Raw genomic sequence first — 26,997 nt, 5'->3', positions numbered from 1 at the left:
GCAGCAAATGAAGTACCCCAGCACAACTTTGTGTTTTTTATTAAGTGTATAAGTTGCACATCACAGCCTTTCTGTGGTCATACATAAGCTATTCATATGCATTATCCTGGCATTTCTAATAATTTTTTTTCTGTCCTCATTTGATCATATTTATGATTGCACTTCTGCCATCATCAAGTTTCTGATATTTTGGTTGTTGTACCACGCAAAACTTGTATGCCTTTCCAACTGTCACATTTTTCTGATTGTCCATGTTGAAATCTGTGTTTTGGGCCGGTACACCAGGCTAGTTCCATATACTTGAAGACTGTTTTGACAACAATCACCATAATTTACTAGATTCATGGAATAAAACCCGACTATCTCCACTCTGTGCCTTTATTGTAGCTCATCAGGTGCAGTATGTTGGTAGGTTTTCATTTACCACAACAGATCAATAAACCATGCTAGGGAATGGTATCTCACACATTTTATTTGATATATCCAACAAGTCACTTGTGAACTGTTACAATAGTGACTGGCAGAAATTATCAGTGCTTTAGTGGATTAATGGTGGCATGGGTTTAGTGATCCTTTGGCAAGATCACAGACCTTGGGTTAGTGTATTAGCATTAATTACCAGTCAAGCAGGTTGCTGGGTCATTAGTGGTGTTGTTGTAGTTTGTGTGCTAATTCTAATTTTAAGGTTGAATTCATCCATCAAATCCAATATAGTTGTTCAAGTTGTGATTTGGTTTATCCTTCTATTGGACATAAATTAATTCATACCACATCTAGATATCTTTGACTTTCCCATCTCTTTCTTCAGAAAACTTGTTTAATGGCAATCTCAGCTCCTGTTTGTTTTCACTGCTTATTTAAAAATATTTTAAATGGGCATTCAAGTGTTTTAGTTTGCAATGAAATTTCAACATTTCCAGCTGATTATGGTAATTCATAAACTTGACTAATATTTGTTGTTTTTTTATACAATTTGATGGCCCTGTTTGGTGACTCCTATTAATGTCATTAATTGTATGATTTATATCCATAGCCTTAATGCAGACATGAAGCACAAATAAGTCTATATTTGTTCTTTTGCTTGCTCATTTCTTCTCACTATCATTTGCTTTCTCTCCATTATCTTCCATTTTCCTCAGTTTTTTTTAGGGTTAGGGTGTAGTTTGGATTTGGGGACACCTTATACATGAATAAACTGGTTCTTGAGTAACTGAATTCTTTTATCCTTCTTTTCAAGCTCTGCACAAACTTTAGTCACCGAGGCTCTCAGACTTTGCATATTACTGTTGAATTCTTCAAATATTTTTTTACAACAATCTGGCCCACAGTCTTGCAATAGATATTGTAATTTTTGGTGTTTGAATGAAGGACTGTTAACAGTTTATTGACAAAAATATCAACAAATAGTTGACTTGATGACATTCTTGTTGTAATTTCAGGGGCATTACAGTTGGTGCAAACTGAAATATATTAGAGTGGGAGAATAACTTGAAGAGGTGCTCAGTTTGTATGGGGAAGATTGTATTTGCCTTTTTTACTTGACCATGAATGGTCACTTTTTACTTCTTGTCATAAATGTACGAGTAGGTGAATGTCTATCTGCACACTGTACAGAGTGACAGAATAAAGCATGCACTCATGCAGTTCACCTTAATCTGCTTCTGTATTCTTAACTCGAAATTTGTTTCACACAAATAATACTATCAAAACGTTTGACAGATATAGTTAATTATATCAGTATTGTATGCTTATTTTTTATGCATGATCAAAGATTGCAAAAATAGAGTTTTTGCCTGCCTGACATTTGTGATGCTTTTGCTAGATTGTTCTTGAAGTGAACTTGTTTACAATTTTATTGAATTTTCCATAAGAAATGACTTGCATCTGGGGATTTTCAGTAATGTAGGTCTGTTGGGTATTTGTATATAAATGGATTTGGTAAACAATTATTCTTTCCTGTTTCATATCAGTGTTTGGGAATTTATTATCAGAGTTGCAGTTGTGTTCAATATAATTGCAGATGAATTGTTTATTCAAATTATTCATTAGCATTACATAGTGCTCATTGACATTTGGATTAACACATTACTTTGTGATTATTGTCTTTTTGACTTGCAGCAGGACATTTAGGAATAATCTAAATTTAATTCACAATACTGTAAGTGTCTTTTGAATTTATACTTTGTATTCTGGGGAAATAAATTATTTGTTGAATTTTACTTAAATTGTTGGTTTCACTTGATGTTACATAGTTTAAGACTTAGATTTTGGGGTTCATCTCGGATCTGATTTTCTTTTAAACATTTCAGAGATATTTCAGATGGCCTTTAAAACTTAAATTGCAGAATCTTCATTGTCCTTGGTAAAAGAATTTAATTTCATATATTTGAGAAGTCTTTAGTGAAACCAACAAGATTCACAATTACATCTTAAATCCTACCCAGCGAGGGTTAGAATGTATGAGAAAAGATGAGTTGTTTGAGCTTGCCAGACAGTATGATCTTTACGAAGCAAAAGTATCTTTAATAATACAAGTGATGAAGAATAGTTTGGTTCCGTATTTGGGGAGATAGAAGATTTTGGATTAATGTGCTTTGGTTTTGATTAGTATGTCTCTGGTTTTGATAGGAAATGAAAAGAATTCAGTTAAAGAATTCTTATTGTCTCTATTCCAATCAAGATGATGAAAGAGTGTCTCTCTTTATCAAACAGGAACAAGATCCTGTTTCGATTAAGAGGGCAATTAGTGAAGCTTCAGGCATCTGCTGGTGATGAGTGGTCAGTGAGCTATCAAGTTGTCACTCTGAAGCCATATTGACAGGACATTCTTAGTCTAGCCCATGACACTTCATTTTATGGTCACTTTGGTAACTTTGGTTTAACCAATCTTTGGAATTCAGACATATTAAAGAATCTGGACCAGAAACTTTCACATGTTCAACCACAAGAAAAGATTGAACTAAAACAACTATTATGTGAATATGAGTACTTGTTTCAAACATGAGCAAGTAAAATCTGTCATAATGTTGAGATCACAGATTCTGCACCTTTACAAACAACATCATCCTTACAAGATAAATCCTCACTAGCAGGAGTGTTTGAAAAAGGAAGTTCGGTATTTACTTAAGAATGACTTTATAGAACCAAGTAAAAGTAACTGAAGTTCACCATATATTCTTGTTCCTAAACCAGATAATACTTTCTGCATGTGCATTGACAACAGAAAAGTTAACAATGTGTCTAAACGATTCATTTCCAAATCCTTTTAATAAACATGATAAAATCTAGTCAAGACATAATCAGTGACATCATCATCTACATTGATACCTTTATAAACCATTCAGAAATTCTCACTTCTGTCCACATGAGTTCAAGTCTTGGCATGACTAATATCAGTATGTGAAAAAGTTTGTGAGTAGTTTCCTGTGGTGTGTGGTTCTTTCCAGGGACTTCTTAGATTCTTTCACCACCAGATATAATGACTGCCATTTATAGCCTTTTGTGCTGAAGAATGGTTTTAAACTGTATAAAACCAAACCCTCTTCTATCAGTTCACATTAGTGCCTGATTAACCATCATTGTAAAGGTTTGTTCAAGCATAACATGATGGCTGTGACTTTTTCAATGGAGGTTACTGGTTTTAGTTAAAAAAAATATCCTCATTCATCAAGAACCCACATACTGTTCCACCAGTCAGATCTGGTGTAGTTGATAGAAGAGGTATGTTAGAGATGTGTTTAATGACCAGTCAGATTATCCTAGTATCCAAAAAGGCAGAATGCTTAAGCTGATTATCCATCTTTCTGCCTTATTCAAGTTTCTTCAGGAGGAATCCTTCAAAATGACTACCGTAGACTCAGTCAGGAATTCCTAAAGGCCAGGCAGCTGGGCATTCTCCATCAACCTTCAGGATGCATACCTTCACATCCTTATTTTTCCTCCTTGGGCAAGGTGCTTTACTCCATTTGCCCTGGAACTAAATAACTTATGTGTGTTGCTGAGCAATACCAAATCAACAGCTTTAGTTGCATATCTTGGCTCAGTCCTTAACCTTGTGAGTCTGCATTAAATTCCCTCTGAATTGCTTTATAAGATTTGGACATTAAATCCTATAATATTATGGCATATGTAATGATAAAGCGAAATTTCAGTGCAATAGCATACTAATGCCCAAAATTACAGAATTTTGTATTCATCATTTTGATGTTGCTCAGTAAGTACTTATGATATATACTTGATTGTTCTAATATACATAATCTGATTCTGATACAAAAATAATGTTCCTGAGTTCTAAAGTGACCATATCTGCATGGCTGCATAATGTGTAAATTCTTAATTTGGACCATATATTATGTAATAATGTAATAGCTCTTAATAAATGCTTCCGTAATCCTGTGGACAACACTTCATGACCGCTCCAATGGCCTAATGGTTAGAGCATCCACTTCATATGCAAGAGGTTCCAGGTTCAAACCCTGGCTGAGTCATACCAATGACTTATAAAAATGGTACTAACAGCTGCCTCACTAGGCGCTCAGCATTAAGAGTTAGTGTTAGGAATGGTTGGCCTGGTGTCATGATAATTTGATTGGGTGGGACATCATGCTGCATGTCTGCAGCATAATGCTCCAGTGCTAGATATCACTATAAAACTGCTACAATGCAGACATCATAGTGATTTGAATGAAAAATTGTTAAAGCTATATTAAAAAATCCAAATTACACACACACATGAACAGAACACTTTCACATACCTGCCTTCTACACTGCTTCTTGACATGATCCAAGTTAATAGACTAGTATTCACATTTGCATAAATGATATAGAAGATGCCCTTTGAAATCTAGGTATTTAAGTAAGGTTGGGGTCCTGAGCAGATTAATATTAGGCCACTCAAGGAAGGCATTATTTTACTGTATTATCATTAACTTTTATCAGAAATGTTACAATTCCCTCCAACCTTCATATTTATCTTAAGCATGGAAACGGAAATGTTGGACCTTTTAACAAAAAGGGGACACAAACACTAATATCTCTTATAAAATATGTTTCTCATCTGAGTTGTGTTGGTAAAGTGTTTACAAGTATGTCTCTAAACATTTGTATTGCTATGTTTTAGTCAGTAACCTACATGTAATTGCCCATTTCCAACTGCAATATTTAAAATACCTTGTTGTAAGTCAGTTGATCAATTGATCTGGCTTTCATAGGTTAATTTATAAATGATGAAAAATATTTTAATTATTAGTAGATTATTGAATTGATTTTAAAATTTCCATTCTTCACAACTTGGAAGCTGTTATACAATGGTGCACTTCAATCAACAGCATATCAGGGCTTGTATGCCTCAAGTATGTACTATACTGTCAGGCAAGCAATAACTACAAAAGCATGGAAAAGACTAAGTATATTACAGAGTTTTGGATTCCAAGTTGATAGGTGATTGGAGACTTTTAAACTTCATTTTTAGTATTTAAGCTATGAACATGTATAGTGTGAAAAATTGTAAATATCTTCACTCTGGCATGTCTTTGAGAATGTTTCCGCCTTCCATATCATTGTATCTAAATATTTCACATAATTATATGTGTTGATAGGCCTGAGTTTTTTTAATTCTCTTTTCCACACAACTGTAAGATTGTAATTTATTTGCCAAGCCCATCTTGGCATAAACTCCACATAGTGATCACTTTTACATCCATGTGCATGTCTGTGTGTATGCCATCAATTCCCCAGATTAATATCTATGTTAAAGTTTTTTATTTTCAGACCATTTTATCCCACCCTCTTCGGATCTGAAATATAGCTTCAGTATGCACTTCTCTCAATGCTGGCAAATAAATGCTGTTTTTGTCAAAGCTCAGGGAGCACTTGACATGCATGCAATGGCTAGCTTCTTACATATACATTTTCATTTTTTGATTGGTCAGTGAAATATAAAATTTTACATCACAGGCAGTAAGATCATCAGGAAGCTGGATAAATCAGGCATGAGATTTCAGCATACATGTCAGTTGCATTCAGTGATATTTATATTGGAGATACTAACTATTGACATGTGTCCTTAACAATAAATTTTAGAAGTGGAATGGCATATCAGCCAGTCTTTATTTACAGATATATTGTAAAACTTGTCTGATTGTTGCATAAGAGTCCATACAGTATCTGGCATGTAAAAGAAGGACTGAAATACATGTGTAGGAAAGTCTGTTCAGGTTAGGAAAATATACCAGCTAGTGTAATATACATGATTCTGTTACATTATTTATGTTGGAGATACTAACTATTGACATGTGTCCTTAACAGTAAATTTTAGAAGTGGAATGGCATATCAGCCAGTCTTACATACAAATATATTGTAAAACTTGTCTGAAGGAAGGACTGAAATACATGTGTTGGAAAGTCTGTTCAGGTTAGGCAAATATACCACCTAGTGTAATATACATGATTCTGTTACATTGTTATGTATGTCACATTGTGCTATTTTTGTTTTCTTCTTGTACAGGTAGAAGTTGTTCGGAAATGTATTATTGGATAAAAGTCATTGCTGTGGCGATGTGTCTCTTCGTTGTGTTGGTGCTTGTGATTGCATTTATAGTTGCTAGATTTGTCTGGATATGGTACAGAAAAAGTGAAAGTAAGTTCTGTTATTTTGTTTTTGGCATGGTGAGCTTGTAGTGTATGCCCCACATCCATTGTTTCTCGTCTTTTTTCCACTAACAATAGACTAGTTTCAAAATTGCAATAATTAAAAATAAGAGTTATTGCTATATTCTGTTGATCCATAGAGAAGTTTAGGGTATAATGCCTCATGAATGTGTGGCTGAGGGCAGTGGTGATCTGATATAGCAGAGCAGCCTAATTAGCTTTTGCTGGACATGAATTGTCTTTAATTTAGCGCACAGAAAATTAAAATTGGGTGAAATATAAAAGTAATTAAAAAAGGGTATGAGGAGTCAAGTAACTGTATTGTTATGTGTATTTGATTTGTATTGTTTGTTATTTTTATTCCCAATAATTATGTTTTATATGTATAATGTACTTTATTATAATATTAGTGACAGATCTTATTTTGTTGACTACTTAAATTTTTCTAACAACTAACTTGTTACCCTCATCCTGGTTCTAATATAGTGTCTTGATTTTTTATTACATAATGTTGTATACTTGACATTTTTTATTCTTGCATAATCATTTTGCAGCAGAATCATTCTTATTGCAGCTGTGTTTTATATTTGGTTTGGGTGGAATTATTATTGAGATTATTGTTCACTTGAATTACAAACTGCTGAATAATATTCTTGGATAGAAACATTAGTTTGAAATTATAGTGAATTCAGACAAGGACATCTTGGAATATATTATTGTGAAACATTAAAAGACTTGGCACATCTCCACACTCTAGACCACTGACATTAACACATTTAAGACTACGGGCACATCAACACATTCGGTGTTGAATGTTATTTGGAATGCCACTGGAATTTAGTTAGAACTTGACTAGTGTTGGAATTACTAGGACCCTTTTGGATTTAATTCACAATACTGTAAGTTCTTTTCAGATTGAAGTTTGATCAGTAAAGTATAAATGATTATGATCCTCTTGCTCATTGATACATAAATGTAATGTAACACACATTAAATGTATTAAGCAGCTCCTATGAACAACATCAAAAGTGTAAAAGACACAGTATGAAGCAAGTGATGCTAATAAACATGAATATTGTTGATCCACTGAGTAAGGAGAACACTGATAGACCAATTAGACATTGGCGGACCTCAGGATCTAGACGAAAACATTGCTTTACATTAAATATTTTGAGATTTGAATAAACACCCAAGTCACTTTAATATGAATTTGATTTTGCCTTTTGATACTGAAGTACAGCAATTGAATAATTGAGTGACAGACACTAGTTAAAAAAGAAATGGGGCAATTTTGGCTTGTGGTTTATTTTAGTCATCAGTCCTGGACCTATGTCTAAATATAAAAACTTTTTTAAAAAGTTTCATTGAACAAATCATGTTAGTGTTTCACACTTTTCACAGCACCATGTACAGTAACATCAACAGGGATCAGTATAACATCTCTAATAATGAGAAGCAAACCAAAATATTCAGAAGAACGGACTTTAATAATAATAATTTTTTTTTTCATTTGTTCTTTTTGGTAAAACATACTCAATAATTAAGATTGATATTTCATGGAAATATGCAATACAAGAAATAAAATCACATTTATATAGTTTTCTTTAATCTGTAAATAATGGAGTTATTATTAATATTAGTGAAAGTTTTGATATTTTGCCACAAAAAAATGTATAAATTGCAAAAAAAACAGTACTATAACAACAAAGAATTACTGGAAATTGAAAGATAATCTTCCTATTTCATTTATTGGTATTCAGGATAGGGGCAAAAATTTGCACTTAACACAAATTTAGTGATATATGATTACCAAATGCAGTTTCTTCTGCACTCGTGTTAGCCTAGACATGTTGCATTTATTTCTTAGTAGCATTATGTTCTTTAAGTACAGTTTATTTTTAATTTTGTGTTACAAACCTAAATTCCTCATTAGCAGATAGTGATGACAGAATTTCAAACACTTTAGAGGGAACAATAAACAAAAGTCCTGATTGCAAGAAATTCCAGCTTGTAAATATATTTGGATTAAGTAACTGCATTTGATGACAATTAACTTGATCTCTTCAAATACGATACTGCTTGTAACCTGCACAGCACAGTTCAACATCTGCAGATGTAATTTGGCATAAACATGTACAGTAGACATGGATTTGCATTTTTGAGGGTTGTTTCATCAACCCACTTTTTGGGCAGTTGAAGCAATTAAAATTTAACTTAATATCTTCAGATGGGAGTCTAGTTAAAACCAGAACACATGTAGCTTCAGAACCTTCCAGCATATACTGATGCAATTTTGTATGAACATTATGCCATAGATGTGTATCTGCTGTGTTATGTATATTTGATTTAATTATATCTGTTTTAATATTTAATTATTTCAGTGTAATTGTTTGTCAGTTAAAAAAACAAAATTTCATTACATGCAATTGTAATATAAATTTATTCACTGGAGATGATACTTTTTCCAGAAAATAGTTTGACCTTAACTGTTCATTTTGTAAGTACCAGGTGTTGATCTAGATCCTGACCTTGATTCAAAATTAGTAGCAACTATGTAAATAAGCTCTATTTTTATTTTAAAATGATTAGTTGTTGTCGAGGAGATGATGGGACTGTGTGTTTAAAACGAAATCAATTTTTTAATTTTTTTATCTCTTTAAGTAAAATGATTGGTTTTCATCAGGGCTACACTGGGTGTATGTGATCTTTAACAAGTACATAATTTCTACAAGGTTCTGGAACATGATCATGTGACCCCCTTTCTGCATTTTAGGATACGATATAACCTTTGTTTTGAAGATATATTCTCAATAGAAGCTGTGCTTTTTCTTTGCACTGGAAGTTGTATGTTGTGCTGTTTGGAGTTATTTCAGATTACAGGGATTCAAAAGGATTAATTCTTTTTTCTTGGAAAATATGTGTGCTCATGTGAAATTCTTGAACAAAAATAGCTCTTATAAACATTTATTCAGATTTCCAAAACTGGAGTGATATTTCTTGTTTCTAAAAGAAACTGTAGACTTCAGCACTACAGATTACAGCATACGTCATCGTCTTCCATCTTGGATTTTTGTCGGGACTCGAACTTGAAATCAGTTGAACATTTTGTTTTTAGGAATTCAAAAATTTTATTTGTTGATTATTCTTGGATTATGTTTGGATTTGATTCATAAAAACGTAAGTTCATATTTTTTCATTTTTGCAGAATTTTTCCAGGGAAATAAATTATTATATTATATTTTTCAAAGCTTGTTGTTTTCACTCTTTCTTATGTTACTGTTTATTCGAGCCTAAACACGTAATAGCTATTAGGCATTTAGTCTAGCCTACTATATTTGGGAGATTGTTATGTCCTATGACAAGCAAATTCCTGTCTTCACAACCAATATTTGGAATATCGGAAAATGATAATATGCATTCTGTTTAAATGCCCTGCTGGCCAAGTGTTATTGTCAGAGTTGTCATGTATCAATTTATCACAGTATTTTTTTCTGGTTGAAGTTGATGGACCATTTGGCATTAGCATCATTTTCACAAGTTCCAACATTTCATTCACACACACACACGCACACACACACACACTGTCAAGTTCATTGATAAATCTTAGTGCAGTTCTTCCTCTTATTATAGAAATTACAGGTAATTATTTAATCTGTCTTTCAGAAATGCTAACTGAAGATCAGGTCAAAAATTTGCTGAATGATCATCCAGAATTTATGAAGAAATATCTTGGTAACATTTTTATTGCTTTATTATGCTGTGTTTTTGCCTTCTGTGTTTCTAACTTTTTTTTTAACCAACTGTGTATTGACCGAGTTAGTGAACTCACATCCCAGCCGAGTGTGTCCACTACAAAAGTACTGTCCTTTTGTGCCTATTCACAATCACCTTTGCATATTGATAAGTTGATTGTTTACATTTTTGAGTCTCTATTTTTATTCTTATTGATTAAATCAAAATAAGCCACACTAATGATTTATACATGACATGGTTTTTATGAAGAAAGTATTGCACTAAAAACACATAGATTCATGAATAATGAATGCTCATCAATGCATTGATGTGCAGGCCCATGGATATCAGAGTGGAATGTAATCTAAGTGAAATAACAAGCCAACAATAGGTAATTAAAATATTTTAATATATTTAATGTTGATCTAAGTCATTATTCTGTCTTAATTAACATTACTACTGACTATAAAATTCCCTCTCCCTCTCTCTCTCTCTCTTTTGCTTTAGTCAGTTTGACTTAACATTTACCATCATCCTTCATAGGTTGAGAGACATTGTGGTATTTCACAAGCGAAAATCCTCTATTCCCGCCTTTTCATGGATTTTCTCCCTTGTCTTGATACGATGGCCAACAAAGAGAGAGATAGAGAGGGGGGTCTTTGGATATTTTAAAATTTAATTAAAAATAATCGTGTTTTAGAACACTATAATAGGTTTAAAATACAACAACAACATCAACAGAGCCTTAGTATATTACATATATGTGCCCGTAACCAAGACATTTACCTTACTGTGTCGGCTGGCAATTGCAACACTTTAGATAGGTCCCAAGGGAAGTGTACAAATGCCGTTATGACGAATGATATTCTTGTTGGTTACTTGGTGCAGTTTCAAATTTTTTTAAATAAAATACAGCCTAATGCATTTTTCTTTCTCGGGACCATGATCGTATTTTTAGATGAAATATTTTCTTTTCTTATTCTCAAGATAATTATTTTCTTCTCCAAATAATAGCAAGGATATAATATTTTGTTTTGGTATACCCCTTGGCAAAAGTTTTTGGGGTTACCAGCTCTAATTATTATCACATTGCTTCTTTGAGTATGGACAATGTTGCCCCCAATAAGTTTCATCCCCAAGACGTATTGGTCCTACTAAACACAACTAAGATGCACAAAGACATACAATAATAATAATAATAATAATGAGGACTTTGTATAGCGCCTAATCTTTAGAAGCTCTAAGTGCTTTACAACATTAGACAACACCTTTAAGATAAAAAACATATGATATGATTACAAAAACAAACACCATGAAATTAGGAAACAAAAAAAAAACATGCTGAAAATATTTAAGGTAGGAAACATTATTAGGTCTTTAAGTTTGTTCTTGCAGTCAAAAAAAGTGAGTTTTGAGAGCACTCTCGAATAGGATCACTGTGTCTTTGTGTCTAAGTTCAATGGGCAATTCATTCCACGTTGCTGGGCCCTGGTATGCAAAAGAACGCTGTCCATATGACTTTGTTTTCATAGTGGGAGTAATGAGTATATGATTGTCAGAAGAGGAGCGTAAGTATCTTGCTGGTGTGTACACATGGGTGAGGTCGGATAGGTATGTTGGACTGGAGTCCGTCAGTGAAATGTAGCACAGAGAACAAATTTTGTGTTTGATTCTGGATTGAATGGATAGCCAGTGTAGGGTACAGAGAAGGGGGAGGTGTGCTCTGATCGTGGTACTCTAAGTGTGATCCGAGCAGCTATGTTTTGAACGTTTTGAAGTTTCTGGAGCAGATATTGAGATGAACCAGACAGAATTGAGTTACAATAGTCCAGTCTTGAAAGTACTAATGAACACACAAGTGTTTTAGTGGCATCATCTGAAAGATATTAATGTTGTGAATGGAGCTGATGTGTCTCAGCTCAAGATATGCAGCCTTGCATATGTTCATGAGATGTTGGTGCAGTGTGAGACTGCTGTCCAGAGTAACACCTAGGTTTCGTACCGATTGTATGAATTTAATGTTGGTGTTGCAGATATTTATTGTTTGAGGTAAAGGATGTGAATGAGAAAGTCTTTTGTTGTGATCAGAATGGCCTCAGTTTTATCATTATTCATCTGCAACTTGTTACATGTCATCCATGATTTCACATCAGAAATGCACCTTTCTACACCTTGGATGGTAGCATCAACTTCAGTTGGGTGATGATCTATGACACTTGAGAGCTGCTGAGTGTATAGAATGAAGAGAACAGGTTCAAGAACAGACCCCTGTGGAACACCACAACATAGATCAACTGGGCTGGAGTGTATTCCATTTGCAGACACAATTTGTGTCCTGTTGACCAAGTAGGACTTGAACCACAGTAAGGCTGTATCATGAATGCCAAATACATGCTGGAGATGGTGAATTAATATATCATGGTATATTGTGTCAAATGCTGCAGACAAATCAAGGAGGGTGAGGACTGTAATCTTTCTACTATCCAAAGCAGAGAGAATGTCATTAACTACTTTTAGAAGAGTAGTTTCAGTACTGTGGGAACGGTGATTAGCAGATTGTACATTGCTAAAAAGACTTTGAATTCCGATGAGATACAAGTTGGGATAGAACAACCTTTTCTAAGATTTTTTATGTGAATGGGAGATTAGAAACTGGGCAGTAGTTCTTTAAATCGTTATGGTCTATAGTGTTGGTTTCTTCAGCAGAGGCTTTACTGTGGCAGTTTTGAAAAATCATGGGAATTCCCGTGATGAGAGAGAGGTATTAAAAACTTCATTTAGTGAAGGCAATACTGGATCTAAGCGCTCAAGCAGCAGTGATGTTGGTGGATCAAATTCACATGACTTTGGTGCACTCTTCATCAGGATTGTACGTACGAAATCCACAGAGACAGGTTCAAATGCTGCTAATGGCTGCCGCTCAAATTCTGTATCCCAGCTGTATGGTGATGACGAGTCAGTTGAAATTATGGTGTCAAGCTTATCTCTAATGGTTTGTATTTTGTAACGGAAGAAATTTGCAAACATGTCCAGAAGGTCGACTGGAGAGAAGGTAGTTGGAAGTGGTGTAGATTGATGTATATAACTGTTATGAATTATGTTAAATATTAAATCATACATTTTCTCAAACATTTTCTTCTTATCATTATTTGTACAATATTGTAACATTCTAAAAATATTTAATTACGGTTAGTGAAAGTTTATACAAATATATTCCCAAATGGAGGTTGAATTTTCTTATTTGTTAATTCTACTCTTTCTCCTTTGTTTGACAGTGAAACATCCTCATGTCAGTTTATAAAAATATTTAATTACTTTAAGTGCTGGGAGAGACAAATGATAGGATCACGATGGGCAAATACATGGCAATTACTTACAGTATTCGAAACTATAGTGTTGATGCAAAATTTATATCAATAAATATAACAGAATTAGAAAATACTTGCTTTGTCTATGATCATTATTTTTTTAATTATCTATTTAACTCAGTGCAAGGAAAGAAACGTTTTTTAAACTTACAGTACTGGAAATTATTTACTGTTGATATAAAATTTACAGTATATGGTAGTGAAGTGCTACTGTAATCCATTAACACACGTCAATGCCAGTTACAATCACAAGTAGGTGAGTAGGACCGTGCTACTTTTAACTCTATTAACACAGTTATATTATGCCATTTTATGACATTGTGTGCCTGTGTGAAAAATAGCCATTTATGTTAATCATATGCAGACATTTTAAAATAATGAACTTTCCAGTTAAGACTTTGTCAGGCTCTGTATGCCTTTTTTGAGATGCAGTGAAGTTGGAATTTGTCTCCTGATTCCCAGTCATTCATTATGGTGTGCGTAGTAAATCCAACATTTTTCTTTTGTAATTTATGCGGCAAAAACACATACAGGAATAGTACACATTTTTATTGTCACTTTGTATGACTATGTCAGGCAGTTTATGCCTTTCTTATGAAACATCAAAAGGTTTGTTGAGTTTGTCATCCTATGTTTCAATAATCAGTCAAATGAACAGTTTATAAAATAACAAACATTTCAGATGTGTTTTTTATCTTCAGACTTTATCATCACTTATAATTATGTTGAAACTAGTCCTTCAATTTGGTTAATTTATTCGTCATTATAATATTCAATATACATTTGTCTAACATGACTTTGCACGAATCTGTCAGGCTTTATGTGGCTTTGTCAGGCTTTGTATGACATTGTCAGGCTTTATATAATTAGGACATATTGAAATATTGCACTTTCTTTCAATTATCATTCAAATGAACAATTTATCAAATAATAAACATTTTACATATGATTTTTGTATTATTCAAATTCGAACTTTGCCGCCAAATTTCTGTTATTTAATTCGGCATAATTATGTTGAAAACTAATCCTTCAGTTTGGTTAATTTATTCGTGAATATAATTTAAAATATAAATACACTTGTCTAATATGATTTTTATGACTCTCTCAGGCTTTGTGATAATTTGTCAGGCTTTGTGATAATTTTGTCAGGCTTTGTCTGGCTTTGTGTGATAAGGATATATTGAAAAAATTTGTTTTCTTTTGATAATAAGTTAAATGAACAATTTATGAAGTAATAAATAGTTTACATATGATTTTGTCAGACACTATTACTTTGTCATTATTCGATTTCGAATTTGAACTATGTCACCCAATTTTTGGTCATTTAATTCTGAATAAATATGTTGAAAACTAGTCTTTTGGCTTGGTTAATTTATTCATCAAAATAATTAACAGTATAAAGACACTTTTTTAATTTAACTTTGCATGGCTTTGTCAGGCTTTGTGTGGCTTTGTCAGGCCTAGTAGTATTTAGTAGGACCCGAGATAACTGCAATAATTTAATTGTGTTTAGTAGAGTTCATACACATACTCTGTGAAATAGTCATCAGACTTGGTGTTCAGGGGATATGGATATGATTATTAGTTCAAAAAATTATTTTCGCGTGCGAAAGCTACTCCACATGATTTATCACGATACATTTACATGATCCTCGATCGTAATATCTTGTAGGTCTTGATAACATTTTTGGTTAAGAAATAGCAGCAGGGAGATGATGATCAACAATGAGTGTCTGGGTGGGTAAACAAACACACAAAACACAAGCATAAAAAATAAAGTAACCCAATTAGAGAAATCTCAGTCAGTTACAGGCTTTGATTTGGCGTTATTGACCTTGTATTTTTCATTTTCATAGGAAGCTTTATTTTTGTGAATGGACTTGTCTAAAAGTGGTCTGTTCACCCTCCCTCCCTCTGGTGCCCTGTCACACAAGTAGCGCACTTTTCTCTATGCTTGCTTGAGGAGAAAACATTTACTTCAGTTACTATTAAGGCACATTCATCATCGTGGTAACAAGGATCTTGGTCATAACAAAGACCTCTCTGACTTTGTTTTCCTAAGTGGAATCTTACTTGGCTGAGTTGAAAGAAATTCAAGCCTTTATTCAGGACCTTGCTGAAGCTCCTTTCGTGCAAAATCTGTTTCTTGACATTGTTTGCTTTGACATACAGAAGAGTCATTGAATTACATTTCCCTCTCTGTCGCCCCAGCCTATCTTCAATTTTGATCTGATGGTTTGGCAGTTATGATGACACAACCTGGTTTCATCATCATCAATAGGCAATCCAAAACTGAAACACCCAAAAGGATCTGAATACATCATGTTTCCTGTATTGACACAACATAAGAAGCTTTCAAAGAGTATGTTGATAATTGATTTGGCATCCTGTATATTATGTAGTCTTCATTAGAACTAGGAAATGTGTATAATCATCTGATGACAAGATAGATAAATCAGCATCTCTCTCTCTCTCTCACAACCTCTAAAGAGCATGCTTACGGGGGTCATGGACAGTAAGCTATGCCCATTTGATCAAGATCATGTCCATCACAGTGGTCATCCTCAACGACTTGTGAGAAAGCATGGTGTGCAGAGCACTTCTGTGAGCCATTGCCACAACTCTGTCAGGACACTTGGAGAGATGGTGGAGGTTTTTTTCTTAATCGTCTCCACTCTCCACCAACACTGCATTGTGATGGGTTCCGAAATACATGTGAGCTATACTGTAAACTACTGTGTATGTATTACCTGCACAACTTTAATTTAAACAAAATATCACTATAAATAAATAAGTTTGATGGGATACAGTGTCTTGTGCCAGCATTTTGGGGTATAACATTGTGGTTTATGAAACAAGTCTGTCAACAAACATATTTATAAAAAGGGAAACAAATGTGACTCTTTGCACAAAAATGATTCTCATTTTAATTTTAATTCATTTTAATACACGAGTGCAACCTATAATCACTTCAGAATTTTCCCAAGCACGTATCTCTGGGACAAGTTACATTTGGTATCACTTTACTCAGTATGTTCCACTTACTGACTAGATTTCTTACACTCTTACTAAAACAACACGGGCATCCAATGCAAGCTTGATCCTAAAAAATGGGTTGAAATCATGGAAATATTATGTTTGAAGCAAAGTGAAGACAGTGAGTTTAAAATACATCTAATATATGGCCAATTGGATAAATATAGACTAAGAGACAATGTTTGTAACTTGTGAAATTGCAGTTTCACATGTAGCCTTGTTTTTCTTAATGCTTTTCACAATAACAGTGACACTTTCAGTAATCTAGGTGTCATTTGGATGTGAAATTTTACGTATCACACAAAGTTGTGTTATGAGTTAGACATGTGGGAAGTTCAGAGCCAGAAAATGTAAACATTTTGTGAATTATCATCAATTTTATGCATGTTTCATGTCTGCAGTATTTTGAAGACTGCAGCTTATGTTTTTAATAGGAAATATTTAACTAATGTCCATTTGAAAGAAGAATTCCAAGCTTCTCTGCAAATTACAACAACTCTCAAACTGAGTGGTCAAGTTCAGTCAAACCTCCATTTATAAAGAAACAACTCAAGGGTACCTGTCGAAGGGAAGTTTTCTTATTGCTCCAACAAAATGGAACATTATTATGCCATGACTCCAAGTATTTCAGAACCAATCAGCTGTGACACTTTGCTCAGATGAATAATCAAACAATTTTATGATTCTGTGGATTTTAACTTAACACAGGTCTAACTTGTGATAGCAGACACTGAAAAAGAAAGATTCTTCACATTAAAATGGTGCCCAGATTGCTGAAAAATGTTGCTGTAAATGCAGATACCATTAAAAAGGCATTGTCTAGGTGTGCAACTGCAATTTCTTGATTTATTTTGGAAACCCAATGTCTTTATATATTATTATAATGGGCCATGTATTAAAAAGTTTTTAAACCACTGCCTTCATACAGAACATGATGTAATGAGTTGGACCCAGGTTAGAATAGTGATTGTGTATGGTACCTGTGTAGGAATACAATTCATATGAGTGATTGTAACAATGGTCTGTTGCCAATCTGCTATCAAATTGTTCAAAAACATTTCTAAACCTTGAAGAACTTCTTCTAACTTAACACTTAACATTCTTTGATTTAATTTGACAGCAAGTATCCTAGCTTGAATATGTTTCACTTATATATGATACTAAGTGGCTGCCATTATTAAAATTTTGGGAAAACCATTAAACCATGTTATTCGAAATAACTGCCTAACATAATTTTCCAGCCTTGACACAAAGAATTCTAGCATAACAGCCTTGTCAGTGTAATTTGTCATGAAATATAGATGAAGATAGAAAAAGTGGAGAAACTTTGAAACAATCATTTTTATTACATATGTAATCAACAATATCTAAGTTTTGATTTAAGGCCAAGAACGTGGAAACGGGGGGAGATCTGGGGGAAATGAATTGCCCTTTTGATACCTATAAAGTGATCCTGTATTTTTTGTCATAGGAATAGATGGTCTTGGGATATTTGAGGAAAAATAGATCAGAGGTCATGGTAACTGTGATGGAAAGAGGAAAAAAGGTTTCTGCACAAAATGTCCTTCAGTGAGGACTGATGAAATGTGTGGGCATATAATGTCATTCACAGTTCTCTTGTATTCACTAATATTTGTAATTGACTTCATTGCATATGCAAAATTATAAGTTATTTTTAAATGACATATAAGGCCCTTATATTGGTTGAGCATATATGACTTGTATGTCCGAATATTAAGTTATTTTGTTAGGGGTCCATTTGAATTTAGATGTTCAGCTTATAACATCGTCTTTCAGCAGAGTTATGACCCCTTATTGTTGGACTTGCCCACTTTCATTCCTGCACAATATCTGCCATTTTCTGTGACTTTATGTTAATGGCACCTCATTTAATTTGATTGGTTAGCATTATAAGTATCTAACCACTGGGGCCCAAGTGGCTGAGTGGTCTACAGCACTCATCGTCATGGATCACTGCCAACTCACCTCTGTCTGTGTTGGTTCGAGTCTTGGATTTGGCCAGTGTGGGTATGTGAGAAAGCTTGCCAGTAGCTTCTCTTGGGTCGGTGGTTCTTTAAGGGGTTTTCCCGGGTTCTTCTGCCACCATTTATACTAGTCGCCATATATATAGCCTATCTTGTGCTGAAAAATTGCATTAAACCCTACAGCAACAACAACAATCTGACTGCTAATTATATTGTATCCAGAGAACCATTCTAATGGTAGGGAGGATAAAAAATAGAGTGCTGAATATTTTGAGATGCACCTATTAGTTAGTAACTGGATTTACTTTTTAAAATTGTTGATTTCATAAACCTCAATCTGTGTACTACAGTTGGCAACAAAATTGATATTTACTTTTATTTTGATACTGTATTTAATTTCCTACTGACAAAATAGCATGTGAACTTTCGGTGCAAGTCTTTGTTACTGGATTGCAGATCAGTGGTTCCCTCTGTATATCAGCATCAGGCTCAAATAAAATGCTGTGAAAATCCAATTTTTTTAAGGCTGAAACAAATTAATGGTGAATAGAAGCATGTGTGTTTTGTATGCCAGTTCAGTGAAGAAATTAGTTTTATTTTGTAATATAGTAACATTAATTTATGTGGGAAATGAATAAGTGTTACGATTCCAGTACTGGTGGGGGTAGTGTGTATGTCCATGACATCTATGTGCTTGTTTTGTTTTAATGTCATTTGTTGGTTTATGAGCAATTACATCACAGTGGATCATATTTTGGAGTACAGTAGTCCCCCTCTTATAAGGCCACCCCTAATGCAGCAGGGAAGTGGCCTTATAATGAGGGTGGCCTTTCTAGAGGGGGATGACAAATGCCAATAGTAAATACATATGAAGAAAGTCACAAGTACATTTAATTCTAAAACATTTAATATTTTCATTAAAAAATCACATGCATGTTGTGAAATAAATGTAAAACAAACTGTGTCATCATTTTCAAAAGAATGCTCTGAATAACCATTGATATAGTTTAAAACTATCTTTGTAATTATGTTACAGATCACATCTGTCACTTTGTTGGTAACAGTCTAAAACACAAACCAGTCTCGTCACAATTAAAAATATCCTTGCTGTCATATCCCCTGCATGTATCGTTTAGTCTTTTGTTCCAATCTTTGACAACTTCATTATTAACATCAGCTGATTCCCCACTAAGGACAGAACACTTAATATTTTGTCGCCCTTGAAATCTGTGCAACCATCCATTACTTGCGGTAAAGTCGTCATATCCAAATTCAACTGACAAAATTGTTGCTTTTTCTTGTCATTCAAATCAGGAAACAAACATCTCCTGGCTCAAACAATCTTCCTTTTTTCGTCCATTTCACCTTCCCACTTCTGCAGAATTGTTTCATTATCTTTCACGATATTGTTCATCTGAGTCTTTCCTACATCAGTTTTCTGCAAAGATCCTCGACCCCCCCCACTTCAGTCAGGTGAATTAATTTCACTTTCTCTTCTAAACTGAGAATTTTTCTTTTCTTCAATGACATGTTGATCTTTTTGCAGTAAGTTATTCATGCTGCCAACTACAATACTGATAAAACAATTTTGTATGCATCTAAAGAAATTGCCGTGTGTTTTTAAAGGAAGTGATCTTGTCACGTGATTTGTTAGTCGCAGTCTGGTAACTTATTGTTTTTATACATTTCTTTACACTAAGTGAGAGAAGCCAAAACAGCTTCAATATGTACCATTAATGTCGCACAGATTTGACCTCGCGGCCGTTAGGATTTGTAATTTTGACAATTATTGTCAGTAGTAATAGCCACTAATTATCAAAGTGAACAAGCTCAACATCTTACTAAGGGAAACCCTAAAGGCTATCAAACCATTTTCCTGCTGGCTTGGGTATTGTACATCGACACTGCCACTTCTCAGCTGTTACTACTGTTCAATAATTGTAATCTTAACAATTATCAGAGTGACTAAACCGGACATCTTATGATAACACAGCAGTAAGGCTAATTGGATTACATGTACTTACCCTTTTGTATGGATTAAAATTTGAGTCTTTCTCGGTTTTTATGGAATAAATTTGGCTTCTCGTGAGGCGTAAATGATATAATATTAACCTTAGTGGTACATGTACTTTACTCAACACTTCTTTCAGTAACGAAAACCTGACATCGGGAAACAGAAATCAGATTACTTAACATGTTATGAATAAAATACTGGTTCTGGATACATATTCAAATAAAATGCGGCCATTTGTGATGGGTAAATTTTATATTATTGCACTAATATGCTGGTCGCGTTAGCTGGGTGGCCTTTCGCGAGGGGTACTTTGGAACACAAACTCATCAGTGCCAATGGATTGTGGCTGTAAGGAGCTGGTTGCCGCTGGTCAGTGGGGCCATTCAAGAGGGGGACCACTGTACTTTAGAGCTCAGAAGCTAGACACAGGTGAAACTCTGAATATTTATGAAAAGCAAACCTCATGAAGCCTTACATCTGCTATTAGCTATTATGATTTGGATCAATCTCCACTTTTTTTAGATTAAAGTACAAGTTTTCATCTGTTAACCATGATTTTTCATTACTAATATTCACTTGAACAGTTATATTTGTACTACAGGCACAGCTAACATCTTCCTGAGATGTATGAAATTGTGAGTGAAGAGTTTGTTTTTGGTAACCTCATCAATTGTCTTGTTATTTTGAGCTACATTTTCTGCCTGGATGTAACAGCAGTGAGTTGGAGGGTGGAATGGTGTTTTCCCAACTTTTAACTTCATTGCGTGATTGTACAGTCATTACATTTAATGTCAGCAGTGTGTTCTGTGTCTCTTTGCAACAAAAAACACTTATTTCTTCTGAGATCTTTCCATATCTTTCCTGTATGTGCTATTTTCTCTGGACATAACAATTGAAGATATATTACCTTTTTTGTCACATAGCATTTAACGTTTGTCATATATGTTGCATGGAGTTTTCGAAATGGCAAAATTCATAATTTATGAGCCTGTTTCAGGGTATTAGTTGGGGCATATAGGTTATCTACATTTGTTCATTTTTTCAGAATGAGTTGCTTGTCCCGTAATTGAACATGTAATGCTAAAATAGTACATGTATTTTTGTACTTTTTTCAACACTTAGGAACTGTGCAACTATATTTAGTATTGCCGCCATGGGTTGGCTATCTGACATATGATCAGTCAATGACAGGAATAATATACCGGTACGAGAAGAAAAAATCAATCATTAAGATAACATGTATCTTTGTTAAACTTTAATTTTCTTTCATTTTGAAGACTTACATTTTGACCTTACGTGTACAAGTTACATTTTTGCAAAGTGATTATAAACACAATTTGTTTAGTGTGCCCCACTAGATACCTGTATAGTTCCACAGACTTTCAACTTTACATCATCTCCATATCATTTGCTTGGCTTCCGTTGATCTGCAGCATTGGTTTGCCAGCAAAAACTGATGCTGGAGACTGATCTAATATTGGAAATAAAGGATTAAGAAGTTTTCACAATAGATTGAATTGGCAGTTATTTATTCTGAAGATTTCTTGTTATCTGTGCACTAAATTTTATGTCTTAAATTTGGGTAAATGTTGTTATAGTCATCAATTATTATCATTTCAAAAATACATGCAACATCTAGAACTAGTCCCAAAGCACAAGTTACATTGCCCAAAATCATAATAATAACATATGGACTGTATGTATAGCATATGCAGTACACTAACCACTTTTGCCTGAATGCTGAAGCTGAATTCTTTTCCAATGCATTTAACATTTTCCTTGTGCCATTTTAATGAATGTGTTTGTGTAAAAAGAAAATGCCAACATGCTGCTAATCTAGAGCTCTGTAATTTTTACACATGAAAGTAGATGTAAACATCTTACCAGAGACTTAATATATATATATATATATATATATATATATATATATATATATATATATATATATAAAGAGCAAGTCTTTACTCTTAACTTACTATGTATAGATTTGCAAATACAATGCTTCTTTCTGTCACACTGTTCACTGGGACCAAAGAGTGACCTGTGCTATTTTAAACAACTAATGTATAAGTGAAAGTACTTTAATAGCATCAGCAATTACAATGTGGATAGTCATTGGTCACTATTGAGCTGAAACCTTCTGAGTATATGCAGCTGTAAGGGTTAAAGTCAACAATTCTTTTTTTTTCAGGTGCAACATCACGAGTGGACAAAGAAGGTATGTTTGACAATAGTAAGTTACGAATGGCCATCTAAAATATTCCCTGAAATTCATGGGCCATATGTACTAATTTATGTCTAATTTTTTTAATTAAAATTGTATTCTTGCAGAGTAGGGCTCATCTTTTATAAGTGCAACATACAAAACAAATGTCAGATAAATCTAGGCATATATTTGAAAATCTAGATTTTTACAGTATGTGTACAATTTTGTAAATTTAAATATTTTTACAGTTTCATGTCACTATCTCCATCTAGAAATGCATATATACAGTACACCTAATATGATTTTTCAATTCCCCATGCTTCGCAGTGGGGGACTTAATCCCTCCACTTTCACTCTGCCGTGGATGGATCAACACCTACAAATCAACACTGCACCTCAGTATGCATGCCAGTGGCAACTCACTGTTGAGGGGCTGGTAGACGTTACTGATTTACTGATTTACATTTGGAAAGCCAGTGAATGAAGACCATTCATGGAAATACTGAGGCATAAAGAGTGGTTACAGTTAAATATGCTATTTGAAGAATCACTCATTTTTATTTTGATGATATATTTAGACAATAAAAAAATAGTTTCAGAGTCTTGTATGATGAGGCACATGTATGACATACTGTGTAGTATTTATGACAGAAATGATAGGTCAGGTAAAGACAGATCAGGAGATTTCCAAAATATGACCGGTTGCTTAGGACCATAAAAAAGGAGGACTTTCATTGACCCAATTTTTAGCAAGCTAATGGACAAACATAACTACTGAACAAATTTCAATTTGTTTAAATATTAAAATGCGCAAATCATCTTATAAGATCAGTCATTTCATAGTAACTTGTGGTCATTCACACCACATGCAATTATTAGCATTTCTTGGGAGATCAATTGCCTGAATTATTTTGATAATAGCCCTCATCATTGATATTAACACTAAGGAGATGATGTACTTTTACTGGATGCAGGTTTCCTCTGGAGTCAGCCTGGAAATTTGCTCAGAAGGGAAAATGTCCTTTAAGTGTCTGCATTGGAATGTGTCAGTGTTAGTACATTTAACTCTACTGCGTGCATGAAGAAGTTTAAATTGTTTTCTGCCTGTGGGTAGATTCAGATTGCTGCCTGCCTGCCAGAACTGCTTAAGATTGGTACTCTCTGGGTCTAATGTTGTTTTCATTGCAGTAAGATTCTCCACATGAAGCACAAACTCACACATTATACCATCACTCCCTTTGTAACTTGAAGCCTAATTTGCTGACACTTTTGTTGTCATGATTATCATCACCATCATTATTCTTTAATAATAACAATCAAATCAGGAAAATAATATCGTACTAGTATTACAGATGAAGACAACTGCCTCATTCATCCCATGCATTATGGATTACAGTGGTAGTTACTTTAGTTTGGTTTACAAAGGATTAAAACAAGGTCAATGCTGTTCATATCAGTTTTTGAGATGCAGCCATTCATAGTAGTGTCGAATGCATGTTTTGCCAGAAAAATGGGGTTACTGGTTGCATTCTGCTGGAGGTTGCTCATAGCAGTGAGTTTACATAATATAATTCTTATTGTTGTTTTTATTATTATTATCATTATTATTGTTATTATTAGTTGAGATTATGACTTCTTATAAACAATAAAATAGTCACTATGTGAATAGTATTGTCCATTTGCATGAGAACTTTGTGTGATTTCTGAGTCAGAGAACATCATTTTGAGTACATCTGAAAAGTGATCTGTTATCAGAAATGTTAGATCATACTTGGCTATAAAGTTGATAGTGTCTTGGCATGAGTAACTTTATCTATGTCTGAAGCAGATTCCATGAACATGGATTTCATTCATGGCATATTTATTTATTCTTCAAATACGTTACCCAATGATAATATCTTAGGAGAACTACCACTACCTCGCAAACCCATCCCACCCAGATCCTGCTTTTAGGTAAAGGGAGCTAAAAGCTGTCTGCTGACCTATTTGACAATTGGGCATAGTGATATCTGCTTACATATAAAAGTTGGCAGCACAGTGTAAGAATATCCGTTATTACTGCCACTTGTGCTAAGAAGCATGCTCTTGTCACGAGAGACCTCGCAAAAGAAAGGAGCTATGCGGAAGATATACCACTACAAGCTGGAGAAATCTTTCACTTCTAAAGACCACTCCAGTGGCCTAGTGGTTAGAACATTATCCTCTGATGCAGGAAGTCGTGGGTTCGATCCCCAGCTGAGTCATACCAAAGACTTATAACAGTGGTACAATCAACTGCCTCATTTGGCACTCAGCATTAAGAGGTTAGTGTTAGGACTGGCCAGCCTGGTGTCAGGATAATGTGACTGGGTGGGTCATCATGCTACATGTCTGTGGCATGCTGCCTCAGTGCTAGACATCACTATAAACTGCCACATTGCAGACATCATAGCGATGTGACTGACAACTTGTTAAAGCTGCTTTAAAAGTCCAAATCACACACGCACACACTTCTAAAGAAAGTATACTCCATCAATATTACTAACTTTTTCTCTCTTTTTCTATCATAGTCAGTTTGAGCTAAACTTATTTATACGTGCAAGTCTCTAGTGCTCATATAATTCCTAAACTTTAAATAATATTTATCAAACACTTAGTCACCTGCACATTTTGCCTGTGCAACTTCACAAGTTAGGCTTAGGTTACATTATACAGGGATAGTACGGGAATCAACAAAAGGACCCAAGGGCCACTCGCAGAACATGAACCTCTGAAAGCTATCCTCTCTAAGTTCCAACAATTTCGTACCATGAAGATTTAGAACTGAGAGGGTTCTATTGTTTGTTCTACACCTTTTTCTTGGTCTCAATGGCAAATGACTCTCAACGTCTGTTCATCGGCCTAAGCACCCTTAGTCCGTTTATCCACACCCCTTGGTTCCGCTAGAAAAGCCACAGCATATTTTGAATAATATTCATGAGGGAGACTTTGCCATCACTGTGGGTTTAGATGGTGCATACCTTCATGTCTCAATTCATAAGGCTCCAAGAACGTTCCTCCGATCCACCGACAATATTGTCTTTTGATTGAGGGCACCCCAATTGAGGCTCAACATTGGCCCCGGGGTCTTCCCTCATCTGAGGAATTGAGTAATGGCAAATGTCTGGACCATTTCTATGGTGGCACCATCAAGTTAGCTGGACAATATCCTGCAGCAACATCAGCGAGCTCTAACCGGTCATGATAGTCCTTGTTACCAATCTGGACTTCACATCAACAAGGAAAGATCCGACCTAGTAGCATCTCAACAATTCGTTCGCCTAGGTATGGACTTCATAACACAGGCACTGTATTCTATATTTTGTCTCCCTCAGGATCGGGCATTGAAACGACCCATGGTAGCAACTTACTTTCGAGGAATTCTATCTGTATGGGATTGCTCCTTGTGGCAGTGGACAGCATGGTCCTAGGTCACCTTGTGCTGCATTGCTAATGTTCTTTTGCATGAATGGAGTCCTCATGTTTGCCCACTGGACCATCCTCTCAAACTCTGCACCTGGTTGAGGTGCCATTGGCAGAATTGGGAGCAACCTAACTTGGCTCACATGGGTATGCATCTATGCATCTACCCACTTGAAATTACAGTCTGTACTGATGCCAGTGCCATCGTCTGGTGGGGCCACCCACTACCATCATTTTGGGATGCCAGCCGTGCATGCTCTGCCTAGGAACAACATCTTCATATCAATAATTCTGGAGAGGATGGCCATTGTGAAAGCATTTCATTGGGGCAAGAATATTTAGAGGGCAAGGGAGATCTCATTGTCTGACAACTATAATGTGGTGACTTATCTCAACAACAAGGATTATCTCTATCCCACAATGGTGATCTATCTGCAGCAGCAAGGAGGATCCCAGTTCCCAGACCTTTGCATCATTGTGTGGAACCTTTTGAAGTGGTGTTGTCATCAGCAAAGAAATACACATTCACCATATTCTGGGACTCCTCAATGCACTGACCGACCTTCA

The 26,997-nt window shown here is 34.7% G+C and overlaps 1 protein-coding gene across 2 annotated transcripts in view; it reads left to right on the top strand.

Annotated features, from left to right (window-relative positions):
• Window positions 1-26,997, top strand: part of LOC149793186 (uncharacterized) — a 105,645-nt gene that overhangs the window by 36,154 nt on the left and 42,494 nt on the right. For both annotated transcript variants that reach the window (XM_089967139.1, XM_089967140.1), the window contains 3 exons: window positions 6,506-6,637; window positions 10,312-10,380; window positions 22,975-23,001. In XM_089967139.1, coding sequence (XP_089823265.1) covers window positions 6,506-6,637; window positions 10,312-10,380; window positions 22,975-23,001 — 228 coding nt within the window. The remainder of the gene's footprint in view (window positions 1-6,505; window positions 6,638-10,311; window positions 10,381-22,974; window positions 23,002-26,997) is intronic.

Source organism: Sinohyriopsis cumingii, chromosome 8 (assembly GCF_028554795.1).
Source record: "Sinohyriopsis cumingii isolate HCF-2022 chromosome 8, ASM2855479v2, whole genome shotgun sequence".
Classification (NCBI taxonomy): domain Eukaryota; kingdom Metazoa; phylum Mollusca; class Bivalvia; order Unionida; family Unionidae; genus Sinohyriopsis; species Sinohyriopsis cumingii.
Note: the sequence above shows the minus strand (reverse complement) of the source record. Positions and strands in the feature narration are given on the sequence as shown.